The sequence below is a fragment of the Larimichthys crocea genome, chromosome XV (assembly GCF_000972845.2).
Source record: "Larimichthys crocea isolate SSNF chromosome XV, L_crocea_2.0, whole genome shotgun sequence".
Taxonomy (NCBI): domain Eukaryota; kingdom Metazoa; phylum Chordata; class Actinopteri; family Sciaenidae; genus Larimichthys; species Larimichthys crocea.
Window position 1 is genome coordinate 14,801,443 of NC_040025.1, and position 16,403 is coordinate 14,817,845.

General features: G+C 40.8%; 1 protein-coding gene across 3 annotated transcripts in view; it reads right to left on the minus strand.

The window, feature by feature from the left end:
• Positions 1–1,177: 1,177 nt before the first annotated feature.
• camkvl (CaM kinase-like vesicle-associated, like) overlaps positions 1,178–16,403 on the minus strand; it is a 34,348-nt gene continuing 19,122 nt past the window's right edge. For all 3 annotated transcript variants that reach the window (XM_019267487.2, XM_019267488.2, XM_019267489.2), the window contains exons 2-11: positions 10,534–10,640; positions 9,309–9,440; positions 8,934–9,008; positions 7,941–8,079; positions 6,042–6,162; positions 5,315–5,390; positions 5,005–5,141; positions 4,765–4,843; positions 4,583–4,670; positions 1,178–3,039 (exon numbers count right to left, since the gene is read on the minus strand). In XM_019267487.2, coding sequence (XP_019123032.2) covers positions 1,546–3,039; positions 4,583–4,670; positions 4,765–4,843; positions 5,005–5,141; positions 5,315–5,390; positions 6,042–6,162; positions 7,941–8,079; positions 8,934–9,008; positions 9,309–9,440; positions 10,534–10,628 — 2,436 coding nt within the window. In that variant the 5' untranslated portion in view covers positions 10,629–10,640 and the 3' untranslated portion in view covers positions 1,178–1,545. The remainder of the gene's footprint in view (positions 3,040–4,582; positions 4,671–4,764; positions 4,844–5,004; positions 5,142–5,314; positions 5,391–6,041; positions 6,163–7,940; positions 8,080–8,933; positions 9,009–9,308; positions 9,441–10,533; positions 10,641–16,403) is intronic.

A 16,403-nucleotide genomic window follows, 5' to 3' on the forward strand; every position in this document is an offset into this window, starting at 1 on the left:
GTCTCTTCCGAAGTTCACGCAGAGGCTGTTGGGACTTGTAGGCATGGCGTATTACTATAAAACAGCACAGTTGCATTCGCATGAAAGTGTTTTTAAAGGTTCAAACGTGGTTTTAACCGATTAAATAATTCAAGATTCTGCTAGATTGTGTGCTTTTATTGAAAGACTTGCAAACAGCACAGTTTTACACAGGACAGAATAGTGGATGTCTAGACTTGTTCAGGAGAAAAGCACAGAACATGGTATTACATAGATTCAAAAAGCAGACTGAAATTCAGAACAACTTTTATACATGGTAAAAGGGAGCAAATATAGACAGTACTGTGCAACTCACAGGACCAAATTAATCTGTACACAAAACTGGAGAAAATTTCAAATAAACTATGTGGGGAAAAACTTTTACAGAACTTTGAAAAAAGAAGAGAAAGTGTGTGCGTTTATTTGTGTTCCTGCAAAGCCTTTATACAATATCTTGATCTAAAGATTTTTTCCCCAGCTCCTCAACAGGACTTAAAAGTTCAGGTTTAAATACACCATATAATAAAACAAATCAAAATGTCCAGCAGCCAATATAAAGACTTGATCAGTTCAGTTACACATCTGTACAACAGTGTGACTGCAAGCTCATGAGTTTGCAGCCTCACTATAGAATCAATAGCTACATAAATAAAAAGGAACAGAAAACAATGCAATAATTTGAAAAAAAGATCATTTCAGTTTGCATTTGAAGAAGTGTACAACAAGGGAGGAAAAAAAGAATCAGGAACTCAGTTCTTTGTATGTATTTACACTTTGTAGGAAATTATGGAAGCCCTAAGTGGTCATACATTCATACAATTTATTTCCTTTGTTTTCTCTTGATAACACGTTTATTTCATTTGTTTTCTCAAGGATCATTTTCTTGAGCTCTCTAAAAAAATTAAATCCTTTCTTTTTTTTTGAGATCTCAAGAAAATCACCCTATCTCGGTATAACAACACAATTTCGACAAAATTACATAAATAACTTCTTGAGAAAACAAATTAAATTAACTCATTATCACGACAAAACAAAATAAATCAAATCTATAAATGCATGACCGCTTAGGGCTTCCGTAGAAATAATGCCATTCATAACACTTCCTCAGCTGCTAAGTCTTACTAAATAGCAGATTTTTTTTTTTTACTACTGTTGTTGTTACTGTTGTTGTTGCTGTTGTGTAGATTCATAATTTGCAAACTGCTGAGTGCTTGGATTCCATTATGAGTGAGGTTGTGTGGTAAGCATTCATGCATACAATCTGGATTTGAGATGCAAACAAACTTTTGAGATCTTTCTCTTTTCATACAATACACTTCTCAAGTCAATAGAGAGGATTTGAACACCATAGTGATATTTCTCTTTACCAGTATTCTCAGTATGAATACACAGCCAAACCAAACAACATTGCATGGTTACTTTTCATGTGAGGAGTACGTGGATGACACTTCTGAGTCTTTAAACCATCAAGTTTAAACTTTAAATCCAATGTTCCAGGTAATGTGTATTGCATCATGCACACCTGCTTCATAGGCCCCTACCCATCCCAGCTCTTGGGGACTGGCCAGAACGAGCAGCATCCCTCTGTCCGTCCCTGTCTTCCTGCTCTCCCACAGCCTTGGGTGAGGATTGTGTGGGTGGGGAGGGTGGGGGATAGGAGGGAGGCGGGATAGTTAAGCGAGGGAGAGATGGTAGTGCAGGCCTGGGAGACGTTGGAAGAGGCGGAGGAGTGGCTGAGGTCGCAGTCGAAGAATGTTGTGTGGAGCGTGCGCGGGAGGTGGCGGGCGAGGCGTGTGTGCTCCGGGCACGTGGTGCTTCAGCTGGGCAGTCACTGATTTGTTCTAACAATGAGGGCATGTCTCCCTCAATCTTTTCCAGCACGGCAGCCATTTGCTTTTCTATCTGCTCAATCACACTGTCCATTTGCCAGTCGGTTGTAGCGCAGCTCCCACCTCCTCCATGCTGTAGCCCAGTCCCATACATACCTACACCTCCTCCACTTGTATACAGGGAGCTGTATGGACTCCCATAGCTCCCTGCCATCCCCAACCCTGCTGACCCAACATCCGGGTTATATGGTGTGGCATGACGACCCAAGCTAGCAGAGCTGCCTACTGAATAACAGCCCTGTCCTGCTGCAGGACCTGCCCTTGCTATGCTAAACTCAGCACTATGTCTGTCGGTTCTTCTGACATCCCTATCCCGTCTACCCATGGGACTAGCATCACCCCTTAATGTAACTCCTAGTCCTACATCCACCCCAGCTCCAGGGAGAATTGCTGGAGTGACTGTTGCTGCTGCTACCACTGACCTCTCTGCCACTGCCTCAGGTACTTGTGTCTGACACCAGCTTCCGTCAGTCTCATCCTTCTGCTCCCGCGGCATGGCTGGTCTCTTGCCTGGTGAGCCTGTTGCAGCAGTAGAACCTGTAGGTGGAGGGCCATGGAGTGTTGCAGCCATCTTACGCTTACTGCTGGGATCTGGGGAGGTGGATGTATGTTTTTTGTCAAGAGTAGTGCTTGAAGAACCTTCTGACAGCATAGATGGGCCAGGCATCATCATTGGGGACAGTTTGGACTCTGGAACAGCTTTATTTTGACCCAAATTGGCAGCCATTTTTCTGGTTCCATCACTGGCTGCTTTCTTTGCACCAACTTTGTCAGGCTGCTCCTGTGTGATTTTGGGGTCTGTAATTGACTGGCTTTGTTGACAGAGAGGCTCTTGCATATCTGATGGGGAAATCCCTACAGATGGGCCAATGGGCCAGTTCTCTTCATCCTTACCCCTCTCCTCATCCTGGTCCATACCTGGCGGTGTACTTTCAACAGTAACCTCTAAAGACACACTACTTGACGTCACCCCCCCATCACTTGTCCCTTTGTCTCCCTCATCACTTGTTCCTTGGGATACACCCCCTTCACCATCTCCTGCCTCTTCACTGCCCTGGACCTCAGCTGAACTGTCGGTCAGTGCCTCTGAATTCTTCAAGCGTTGCATAAAGGTGGTGACACGGATCGCTTTCTGCAAAGACAGACAGAGGCAAAGAAAAAGGATAAAAGGATAGCGGTGTAAAGAGAATTAGATTTACAGTATGTTGCTTTTACATTAACACCCACATTGACCTGTTTCCCTAAAAGAAAAAAAAAACTTTACTATAACTATAGGTCTTTATTGCAAAGCATAAAAAATAAGCTTCAAAGACAAGCATTTGACACAAAGCCTGTCATGGCACCATGATTTTGCATTATCATACTAAGCGCTGAGAGGTGATTTGTGTGAAGTGAACAGTGCAGTAAGATTAGTGCCAGTTGTTTACTTCCAGGAGGCTAGGACATATTGTACCCTGGTTTAAATCAATCTCAAGACTCACTCTCCCCAAGCCACTCCTTGACTACTTGTTGACTGGAAGAGGTAAGTGAACAGATAGGTGTAAATCTCCTTCTCCGTCATTCTTACACCCATCTGACTCCTTTCGATCTGCAAACACTCAAGGAGTTAGGGAACACGTGTGAGCTTAGAAGTTGTTTCTAAACCAGGGAATTCAATCTCTGGAAGTGAAAAGCCATTTGGACACAGAAATGTCACTGGATACAATATGGCTTGACTGTGCAGCTTCTGTATAGCTTCAAGTATGACTTGAATGTAACACTGAGGAACAGTATGGGGCGATGAGCCAGGATTCACGTAAGAGGAATGACAGAGGGCCTTAGAGTTCAAATCACTGTAGTTCAACAGTCCACAGTGGCCTATATCCCTTGTATCCTTTCCATTTCTCCCTCTCCTTATCTACACAAATATAAAAACTAGACAAGCAATGAGTAAACCCTCTTCCCTGCTGCTGATCATTATCTTGTTTTTATCAATCTGGTTTCATAGACTAGTGCAGATGAGGAGTAAGAAAGGAGCAGAGTGGGCCACTTTGAACATCTGGGTTTAATCCAATGAGAAAAAGTGGGGCAGAGTGGATGGATCTCTTCTGGGACAGGCAGAGTGACAGTGGGCAGGAACAGAGCTTATGAGAAGAGTTTCACCAGTCTTAACATGATCAATACATCTCAAGGCTGACTGAAGTGTTTCCTGATTCGTTGTTTACTGGCAACAATTACTTTATAATTCAAGAGGATGTTTAGCCATTAGAAAGATGTTTTTTTTAATTGATTCATGCCAGAGAGATGATGAGTTTCAGCCCATGCTCTGTCCTTCCACTCTCCCTCATAATGAACTACAATACCTTCAGCTCCTGGGAACCACATGGGGAAAGAGAGAAGAGGGTTATAACTGTTACTTATGCTGTTAGGTCAGCACTGCCATCTCGACTTCTTCCCTCTTGGTCTTCTGCATTCACACCTCCAGGATATCCATATGACCAAATTTAAAACATACCTCTGCAGAGTTGTATGCTGAGCTAAAAGCACATTATGTATGCACATTACAAATAAACCAGTTATCTTCACTGGTGTCATCTCCACTGCATTCATATTTACCATTTCCTCTGTTGCTTACTTGGCTTTATCATTGCCAACTTCATTAATGCTACAGGAAGAGAGTGAGAGTGATTTCATACCCGCCATTTGGCCTTTGCAAAGTTCTTCTCAAACTGGGCACACACACCATCCTTTAGGTTCTTCTCTGATGCACCATTTCCCGCAATCCTGGTACAGGTGACAGACAGAATAAAAACAAGTGCAAACCCTGTAGATGTGTGCCAAAATGTTTGTGCTCTTGTGGTTATGTGCACACAATTACCATTCATGCCAAAGTGCATCCTGCGCCGTGATTCTCAGCATCTGATCCACCTCCATGAGTCGACAGACAAGCTCTTTAGCTGAGAGAGAAACAATGAAGACAATTTTATACAATTTAACTGGTATTATCTTTGGTAAAAAATTAAACTACTGCAGTATGTCATATATTAGGGTAACTGAGCTTCATGCTATTGAAATTTCAGTTGGCTATGTATTGCCATCATGTGGTGGAACCTAGTACCTGCAGGTGAAATGTCATCCCAGTACGGCGAATCAAACTCAAAGTCACCAGCAACAATGCGACAGAAGATAATGCGATTATGTAGATCTGTGTTCTCCTCCTCTGTCTCATCATAAAAAGGAGGGTTACCTGATAATCTGCAAAGGTGAACATACATAAAGAGACAGAGGAAGGGAAGTTATTTCAAAACTATGCAAATTACTTATGGAAATGTCCATTATAAACAAAGCAATTATACAGATGCAGTTACAGTTGTATTGCTGCATTGCTTGTTGAATTATAGCTTTGGTAATTACTGATTGAGACTCACAGTATGAACATAATGACACCAACAGCCCAGCAGTCCACAGGACGACCATATCGGTGACGTGCCACCACTTCAGGAGCTATGGGACAGCAAAAAGAAGCAGACATAGATAGAGAGAGAGGAAGAGAGATTCAAATGGCTTCAGTTTAAAAAAAAACAAAACATCACACACCAGATTCAAAGTCTACCCTGCATAAACATAAGCTCCCTTTTGCACTCTCTCCTTTTTCCATTCCTTTTCCTATGAGGACATCTGTTCCTCTTCCTTATTTATTAGTCTAATTACTCGGCTCAATATTATGAATAACTGCCTGGACCTTTCATTGGAGAGAACCAGGCTAAAGCACAGTTCTGCACTTCAAGTTGCCCTCACATAAACCTCAGAGAGTGAAAGAGGAGTGAGACAGTACACAGGAGATCAGAGGATATGAAAAGAGTGGAGGAGTGGGAGGAAGAGGAGGAGGAGTAGGAGGTGTGAGAGTTAGGTGCTTTCAATCCTGTGTATGTGTTTCACCGGATTTCATGTCTGTTTTTCATTTTAACAGATTATGATCTTCAAAGGCAGAAGGAAGTGAGAAAAACTACATGCCCAGAGGTCTTTATTCACAACAGAAGGTAACGGTAATAAAAGGATGTAGATGTGACATGGATGAGAGATGAAGAAACATAGAGAAGTAAACTTATGTGTAAAAATGGAATCACAAATAGTGGTAAATAGACAGTATCCTACCCAGGTATTCTGGTGTTCCACAAGGCTCTGTGATAGGCCCGTTCTCAAACCTGGACAGGTAGAAATCTCGCAGAACTACTTTGTTGTGGTTGTTTTCTGTATAGTACATCAGGTTTTCCAGCTAAACAAAATAATAAAAAGAATAATTATTCTACATTGTTATTCAGACCATCATTAAGGGACAGGACAATAAATCGGTTCAGTCCTACAAATATGAGTTGTTATTCAATGATAACAACACATCGAATGATCAGCTGTTTTAGGGTGTGTGCAAAACAGCTGCATGGCAGAGTCAGCAATGACCTTTTCTTTTATTGCTTGGCAGTCCATAGGAAAGTTACAAGAATAGACTGCATCACATAGTTAAATAGCCAATAGATGTGTGTTCATTGCCAAAAAAATGGATAAATTCTTAAGATGAGTCCTCTGATTAGTAGTCTTACATATAACATTGGCAGATAATATGCAGAGATTCTGTTTAAACCCTTGGTGATTGGGCTGGGTAATAATGGCTTTATGTATACCAGGTTTTATATTGTGCTAACACTGATAGTCTTTCATGGACTGGCACCACCGCCATTAAATGATAATATTAAACTGAGGGTAGTCAGTCACTCCACTACTCGAGTCACCAGAGCCTCTGCCAGAGGTGACTGTGAGCTTCCCCTTCGACGAACTACATTTGGCCAAAATGTCCTATCATATAGAGGTAGTATACTGTGGAACAGCCTACCCACCTCAATTAGAGAGAGTCCCAGTATATTAACATTCAAGGGACATTTGAAGGTGTGGCTTCGATCTAGTCAGATTTATGATCATAACTCACCGTAATCAGTATGCAATCACATCATGGGCTTTTGTGAAACTTTTATTGCTTAAATTTTATGTGCAATGTCCCTGTTTGTAGTAATGTGTCTCTGTTATAAGCTTTTTTTTTGTTTTTGTTTTTTTTCTGTGTTTTCTTTTGCTGAGTTGTTTCTGTCCTTCTTTTCCTCTTTTTTAACATCAACCTGCCAAGGGACTACGGTTGGAAATTAGCCTGTGACTATAAACTGGCATATTTACATGTAAATGTTCATTAATATGAATACATGTTGTTTTACTGTCTTTTCAGGGCAAAATTCCCCCTGCCAACCATAAAGTTAAAGTTGAAAGTTGAAGTTAATTTGTAAGTTGTGTTTTGATTTGAATAGAGTAAGGCCAAGATGATAGCAAGTATAATGTAAAGTACAAACTGTCAAGAAGTGATAGAGCATCGGGTAGGTAAGTACAGATGCAATCCTTTAATATATCTTAAAAATAATCCTATGCCATTTTTTGGTCAAAGAAAGGTACGAAAGAGTAAGACAATAGAATGACCAGAAACACTAACGTATCTTGGCTTGCTTTTATGACTTCATTTGTATTTCTACACTGATCAGAATTTTTTTTGTTTCATTGGTTCACAGAAATACAAGTGCAGACAATAAAGACTTAACTATTCCAGCTTCTACCAGTAGGGGGAATCTGAAGCCCAAAAGATGCTGTAATTCCATCCTAATGGGTTGATAATGAGGGCTGAAGATATGAATGTGCCTGCATGTATGCGTGAAACACTAGAGACTGCATTAAGCCATAAAGACGGTGTTTACTCCCTTGCTAACATGTTATCAAATATTGAATCATTAACTGAGATGACAATGAGTGCAATGCTTTTATGTCTCCATGGGGAATCTTCTAGCTATACTGGAAATTGCTTTCTGGGGTGTGACAGCAAAGTGCCACTCACTCTCTAAATCTTTTTGTTATATTTCTTAAGTCTTTTTTATTTAATGGCACACACACAAACACATACACACACACACAGGTACAAATGCAATAAAGTAGGGGGAGAGAGATAAAAAGAGAATGAACGTGTACCTTCAGGTTCCTGTGAACTATGTTGAGAGAGTGTAAGTATGCCACAGCCTCCAGGACTTGTCTGATGACATTGGAGGCATCTCTCTCTGTGTAATTCCCTTGGTCCAGAATCCAGTCGAATACATCTCCTCCCGTGGCACTGGATGCAGTCAATCACCCACAAACGAAAACATCATCACACACATCACCAAATATATTAATAAAAATGAATACAAGTTGGTGTGACTGTTAGCCACATGTTGCAACACAATAATTCACTTGAGCCTCCAGTAATACAGTTATTAAAAAGCCTGTGCTCTTGTTTTTTTTTCCATTACTAAGGCAATCTGCTACTATGGGCCTAAAGCAGCACTGCTGAGCAATTAAAAATTAGAGCGTTGGTCATTACTCTAAAAGACTTGGTTAACTTTGGAAAGTGTATAAATGATCGCCTTCAGCAGGAAGACTATTGCCCGAACAGAAGTGAACAGACACCAACTCGTAAACAGACTGTTGCACACACACTTAGATGACTGCAACCATTTTTGACTGCAGTCTGTCTCTCTGAATTTCAGTATCAGAAGGGAAATACTTTGTCCACTCAGCTTCAATCAATCTTATTGCTTTCAAATAAAGGTGCAAATGTTGAAACTGCAAAAATCACAAGAGACCCGGACTGGGTCTCGCTCTGGTGTATCGATCCCGGGTTGTCAGTAGAGACCCTGTTTTGGCAAACAGTGCTTCAGGAGCACTGAGTAATGTTGAGTGTTTGAGTGTAAGAGCAAATATCTCATAAAATTTAACACCTTCCTCTGTTGCTGAGGGGAGCAGCAGAGCACACAGTAATAAGAAGGGAGATTCTTCCCCTACCCTCTAGCTGATGGATTTGTGTGTGTTAAGGTACATGAAGGCACATACACAATTAAGAGAGACGCACACAAGACACTACGTACACTTTGCCATGAATGCTTACCTAAGAAAGATAAATAGTGAAACAGTAAAAGAAACACTCACAGTTCCTGGATGATGAAGTATTCTTTCCGGGTCTCAAATGTGTCTATCAGTTGAAGGATGTTTGGGTGGTTGACCCTGGACCAGCAAAATGGATTCAGAGACTTTAACATTACAACCATTATGTGTAACTTAAAGATAACCATTCTCTGTCTTATATATAAAGAAGTGGGTGTAAATCCCTGGGGAGATACTTCAAAAACAGTGTAAAACAGAAGTTACAAACACCTGAACTGACATTTTTAACAAGGGTTATTACATGAATTGGAAATATGATCGGAAATGTCAAATAAGAAAACATTCTCTCAATCTCCCCCTCTCCACTCTCTCTCCACCCTTTCAACCATGCATCCATCTGTCCACAGACTGACTGCGTACAATTTCAGGATCATGATTTCGTTCTTGGCAGCCTTGCGGACTTTCCTGCCGTCTTTCTTGAGGAATTTCTTGCAGACAAACACCTTGTCTGTCTGTCTGTCCTTAGCCAGGCACAACTCACAGAACTCCTTCCTACGCAAGAAGAAAAAGAAAATAGAAAGACAAACAGAGAAAGGCAGAAATGGGTAAATATAATGTAAGAACATAAAAGAAGTGTAGAAGCTTTGGAGTAACACAGCATAATATTCAAATTACACAAGTAGACTGGCTGTTGTGGTGAAATATAGTGAAAGAATTTAATTGCGGACAGAGTCGTTGGGTAGAATAAAAGGGTCATAAAATAACAAATCTGGAATGGGTCTAGTGCTGCCATCAGCTGGGCACTGTCTGGTTTTGAGCCTTTGGGGCATACAGTACTTCACCCAAATGGATTTTGAGAAGCTGTGTGAGGAAATTAAATCTTTCATGCCCAATAAATACTATTGGAAAATTATTTTTTTTCCGTTGTTCAAAAATAAAACACAAGGCAATGAGGACACTTTTAATCATGTTTACAACTGTACCATCCTTTATCGTCCTTGTTATAAAGTAAAGACGAGGATGTATAGAGCAAATGTGCGCAATTAGTTTTGAGTTACTGTAATGTGTGTTTGCATGTGTGTGTGTGTGTGTGTGTGTGTGTGTATGTGTGTTATATAAAAGATGAGTAGAAATCTCTGAGGCCAGATGCTGATGTTACCATATGGTCTCTTAAACTGATTGGTGTGGTGTGTGAGCCTTCAGTGTGTCAAAAAGAAGTGTTTAGGGGAAGAAAGCGGCCAGTAATCGGCCAGTCAAGCAGCAGTGAGGGATTTTCACAGCTCTTTGAAAATATCTCCAAAAGATTTTTTTAAGGGATGACACAGAATATCTAAACTGAATAAAATAAAGATTTCCAACAGTGTGTTTTATGAACTGAAATATATATAGACAACTGATTGACTAAAAATTGAAAAATGTGTCTCTTAGGCCTGTTACATACAAGCCTCATGCTATTACCTTCTGTCATTCTTTCAGTGAAACAGTTTGCCAAACCAAATCTGCAGGGAAAGTGGGTCCAAATCTATTTGAAATAATTCATGAGGAGAATAAAAACCGTTTGGGAATACTGGAATGTGCCCATGAATTCTGCATGGAGAGGAGGAAAAACAACAGAGATGTATGCATAAAGCTTTATGATACGTACGCTCGGAGGACTTGTCCAATCTCATATTTGTCTGTGACATCAGACATGCTATCGTAAGTCCGCCCATCTCGCAGGGCAAGGCATCCAAATGGCATGACGGCATTCACCTAAAGAAGTAGAAAGAGAAAAAGATATTTTTCAATCATTGCACTACAAAGAGAGAAAGCAAAGCAAATTATTTTGATGACACCTTCAGATAGCAGATAGATAAAGGGATCGCAGAGCAGCAGGGACAAGCATGTTAAAGAGAAAAAGACGTACTGATGAAACATTATGAAAGCCTCCAGTGGTTGAAGACACCAAGGGAGGGCCATTACTATTAGTCTAAGACTAATTAGACTATACAGTACATTGGAGAACCACAGATAGAGCCAAGCCAACTTCTGAACCAATCTGGATTGAAATGCTTCTGGTAGCCTGGTTGCGTGCCAGCCTTGTCAACAGATACTAATCTACCCACTAAGCTTCTCTCTACTCTGCTAAAGTCTGCCGATTCTGTGCAACGTCTGTCAAGTTCAAGTTGCACTTTATATATAAAGGGCAGTGTCCCTATGTCCCTAAAGCAGCTGGGTCCTTCAGCAATCACTGGAGCCCCTGAATAACACTGACAGCGCTGGGTTTAAAAAAATGGGAAAAAATTAATTTTTTGTTTCTGGCGTGCATGAGTGGTTAAGTTTGGATTTGTCTTCTGATCTAGATCAGTAGTTCATGAGCTTTTAAACATATTCACTGACAGAATGACTTTTAATACCTCTTTTCACCATACATTAACCCTCATATATATGTATATGTATATATATATGTTATATTCTGTTCGCCATCTCATTCGCCTTATCATATCCACCCTAAAATAGCTTGTGACCCCACAGGAGGTCCCAAACGCCCAGGTAGAAAATCAAGGATTTAGGTTGTGAATCAGCAATCGATATACCATCTCACCACAGTCCTCAGGCAATCCTCACCCACATCCTTTACCACTACATCTACAGTAGGAGACAGATCCCCTGGAAGCTTCAGCCATCTATCCTCAAGATCCTATCTCCTCTCCTAAATGCCTGACAAAACCAAGTCCTACTGGGTTGATTAATTTCTATTGGTTTTATTTTCCCTTTGAGGAAATTTTTATCTACAGTTTATCTTCTGCCTCTGTGGGGCTCAGGACCACATTAAGACAAATCCATGGAATTGACCAAGTCAGGAAATATGTGACAGGAGAAAATGAGACATTTGAGATGAAGCCTGGATAAATGTAAGTGATGCTAGGGGCAGCTAGTAATGCGGTGAAGATAACATCAGGATTGTGTGTAAATTGGTGGAGAGAGACAAAGAGGGAAAGGAAGTGAGAAAATTATGATGTGAGGACTAAGAACAGAGAGACAATTGAAATCCTCAGAGGTAATGACATTTTGAAGGTGCTAATTTAAGATTAAGAAATTAATATCAGTGATGTAAAATTATCTCTATTTCTTGATATATATTTGTGTGTGCGTAGCATCACCACTGTTGATGATAGGCCAGAGGTGCTTCTGATCTATGGTGGAGGCGGTGCTGCAGAGTACTGTGTAATCCCAGTGCTGGCCCTAATCTCTAATCTGTACCCCTAATCCAGAGCACTGGGATACACTGTGTGTGTGTGTGTATGTGTGTGTGTGTGTGTGTGTGTAAATGCACGTGTGAGTGTGCGTGTGTGTGTGTGCGTGTGTGTGTGTGTGTGTGTGTGTTTGTGTCTGAGCAAAGGTTGATGTGGATCTGTCACATGTGCAGATATGAGTTTGAGCAGAAGGATGTGTGTTTGTGTGTATACATGTGTCCATATGTGCGTCCTTGTGTGAACGTAATGCCCCAGTAAGACCGCGGGGAATTTAGTGATGGATTGAAAAGGCCTAGTTTTGTCAGAAGATTATATAAGCACAGCATCATTCCTACAACAATGTCCAGGACAGTGAAGGTGAAGGCCAGCTTGATGTGAAAGGAGTACATCCACTCCTATGGGAAATGTATATCTGCACTAAAATAAAGTCTAAAAAAATGCCAAGCACCAAATGTCATTTGACAGCAAGGGTCAGCAGATATGATTGCCAGTAACTCTAAAACTCACTAACTTACAGTCCCTGACTTTGTGAACAAGCTGCTTGTGTTTCAAAGAGTACCACAGGCTATTGACCCAGTAACAAAGTTGGAGATTTGCTGGAGCTATTACTGAATGTAACTTTCAGTCTTTAAACTGTCATCAACATTTCTCCACAGTCAGTCTTAACTTGAGCTTTACTCCTCTTTCGAGTATTAATTCCTTGGAGGCCTGAAAGGTAGCTGGCATCATAAAGAGCATCAGCTAACTGTGTGAAGATGAGTTCATGTTTGTCCTTCTACTCTTATGTCACTGGTGCTTGATTCTCACCCTAAAAGATGTCTTGTAGACGCTGTACACTGGGCACTGAGTCAGTATGAACCTTGAAGTTGACGGAGAGTAGGAGGTGATATGGGAGGATATGAGAAAAAAGGAGAAGAGACGAGAAGAGTGGAAAAGATGAGATGAGAAAAGAGGTGAGAAACGATGGGACCAGAAAGGCAAGGAGAAAGGTACGCTGTGAAAAAGTGGATAGAGAAAATACATGAGAACAAAGTGTAAAACACAACTGCAGAGGCAGATTGTGAGCATCTCTCAACCTCGCAGCTTCACAACTATGTGCGTGTCAATGTTTGCACGGGTGAACGGCGTGTGTTTCGTTGTGTGTGTGTGTGTGTGTGTGTGTGTGTGTGTGTGTGCATGTAGGTATGTGTCAACAGGCTATGTGTGATAATGCGCTGTGTGACTCCTATTTCTGAGCGTATGAAGGGCTGTCCCCAAAGTCACAAAGCACTTAAAGGCATGCTGATGGGGCAAACACTCTGGTAAACAAGCTCATAGCGCACACAAGGTGGCACAACATCACAGATAAAATGAGCACCATTACTGATTGCACAGAAAATCAAAGCTGACTGCTTTGAATCAACAACATTTCTGTTTTAGGAGCTTTGACGTTGAAATGGCAGAAATGATGAACTTTTTAAACTTTTGCACTAAACCTCAACTGTCATTTTTGTTCAATTGTTTCTGTCAACCTTGTTGTAATGTAGTAAAAGTGTCACTGCTGCTGTTCAAGGATGTAAAGTAAAAAAAAAAGGTCATGCCAGAACACTTTAAGTAAGTAAGGTCTTGGTGCTTAAAAATCAAGTTCTGTATATGTTGAATGTAGAAAGTGGTCCAGATAATGAAACCCAAATGAGAAATCCTCAATACATTTTTAATTCACTTGTTTAACACATACAATTTGACTAAAAATCGGTGTACTGTACATCTTTATGAATAAGGATGTGGGAATGCAGTCATACCATTAACACACCCAGGCACACACAGACTCAGGTGCGAAGGCACACTGAGATACCTGAGACATCACACTCTATCTTCAGCACATTAAATCAAATTCCTTGTGCAAGTCTCTGTGTCTGACTGCGTGCTTGTTCACAAGTGTTGTGTTTAGGCTGCAGCGGGGCTCAGAAATGAATCAAATGGAATAGAATATCTTTTTATCAGCACAGAGGCGAAGTGTTTCAGAGAATCTCTGCGTCAAGGTTATTCTAAGAGAATCTGCTGTTTGCTGGCAATCATTTCTTTAGCTATCCTGTCATATTAACTCGATACAAACACCAACTAGAATGAAAAGAAAGGAAAATGGTGCATTTTGCAGCTCATCACTAAATAGGTATATGTTGCGTGTGACAAGCTGCTTCACTAGTTTGGCTTTTGATATGCCTCCATTACGGAAACCATGAATAATTGTAAATCTATGTCATGTAAATACTTCTGCTATGCAAAGCGTTTTTTTTAGCTTTCTTTCTCTGTTGCCAGTCAAATGGTTAGGTGTGCTGTGTGTCCTTGTCACTGTCAGATGCTTCAGCACGGCGAAAAAATCAACAAACCTGTCATTATCAGCATCAGCACCACACAAATCCTGATATCTGCACACAAGTGTGATTAAGTGATGCTGTATCGGCTTTGTTAAGAGGTGACACTAGATTTACGTTATGATAAGGTAACAGCAACAAGATGCATGTGAGTGTGTGTGCGTGTGTGTGATAAATATACTAGCAACAATGTTTGCCTCAGGAGAAGAGTCAGAACAGCCAAGGTCTTTGACTGACCTCAGGTTACTTCTGCCTGTTTGCACCATAACCACCTGAGTACTCACAAGCATGGCTCCTAAAGAAGCATGCGTGTACATCCATACAGAATGGAAGTGCACATATTATACAGCTCAGTGCATGTCACTAAACAAATGTCCTTACATGACAGAGAAGCATACTTATTATACAGTATATGTCCCTCATTAGTGTTTGACATTTCACTCAGCCTATATCAGGATAGTATGGACACAGGTGTGTGTGATAACATGTTGATCCTTTCAACCAGACAGCGGGATCGCGTCACTTAAAAGCCTCTTTGTCTTTCCCTTTCCTCTCTTGCTTTTCGTTTTCCATTCCTGCCCCTTTCCCTTCCTCTGGCTGGCTTTCATCTCATCGTTTTGCCCTCACCCATCCCCATTTTAGTAGAACTCCAGTCCGAAAGGTTTAATCATGGCAATCCCTCACCGAGGTGGGGGAGAAGAACATCAGGTGGTACGACCGATGTGGCAACCCTTGATGTTCCAACTGTTACTAACGCTAATGGGAATAGAAGAACACAGAGGAAGGTTGTGGATATGTTTGCCATTCCTGCACTTTACAACCGCTAATTGTACTGCACGAGCCCCTTGGTGTGTGTGTGTTTATGTGTGAGCAAGTAAATGAAATAATCAATCAATCAAACTTTATTTGTATAGCACTTTTCATACAAAACATGTAACACACAAAGTGCTTCACACAATAAAACCCAGACACCCCCCAACCCTCCACCTCAAATAAATACACTTAAAGAGACACTCACATGTGTACGCACACCTTCAGTATAATGGAAGAAAATTTTCTGTCTTCCAAAAGCCCTTTTAGGGGGTAATTAAGCCCACTGTTACCATCCAGTTTCCCACCTTTAATAAGATTAGCAGTAATATTTGCACATGAATTTGCTCTTCCCTTTACAATCATTTGCGTTTCTTGTGTGCAAGTCGTTTCATCTGTGTATAACACGATACGACAGTTGCAGCCTGTTCCTTATTGATCAATCAAGACCATCGATGATTTACTTGACTTAACACAGAAAAGACTGACTTTATAACCCAGCATCTATGGTGCCTAGTGTTTAAAATTTCATTAGATTCACAATCTTATGTAACACTTACACTGGATATAATTTGGAAATAATAACACAATTATAATTCTCGACACAGCTGAAAGCACTTTCATATTGTCATTAATATAATTTCCCCCTATAATACGCATTTCCAGCAAGAAAATCATGGCATTATAAAATAAATCAGCCCACTGATTCCAACTCATTGGCTGTGTTGAGCCTGTGTTCGATATTGGCGCCTGAGGTTGGTCCCAGGCCTTATCAGGATGCTGTGACATGAAAGTGGGGCAAATAAGAGAGCTGTAAGTACGTGACAGAAGTACACATGAGAGAAGAGCTGAGAGAGATGAAGAGGAGAAGCGGACGAAGGGCAAATTATCAGCATTCTTATGCTTCCTAAAATCAAGTGTACTACAGGATACAAGAGTGGGAAAGAGGATGAATGGATTACCATTCTAAATACACACTAATACACAGAACTTACAGTATTAAGAGTTACGCATGTGTAGATACTGTATAAAGGCGTGTGTGTGTGTGTGTGTGTGTGTGTGTGTGTGTGTGTGTTGCATTGATATCCATTACATTTTCTTCTTCCACTGAGTTC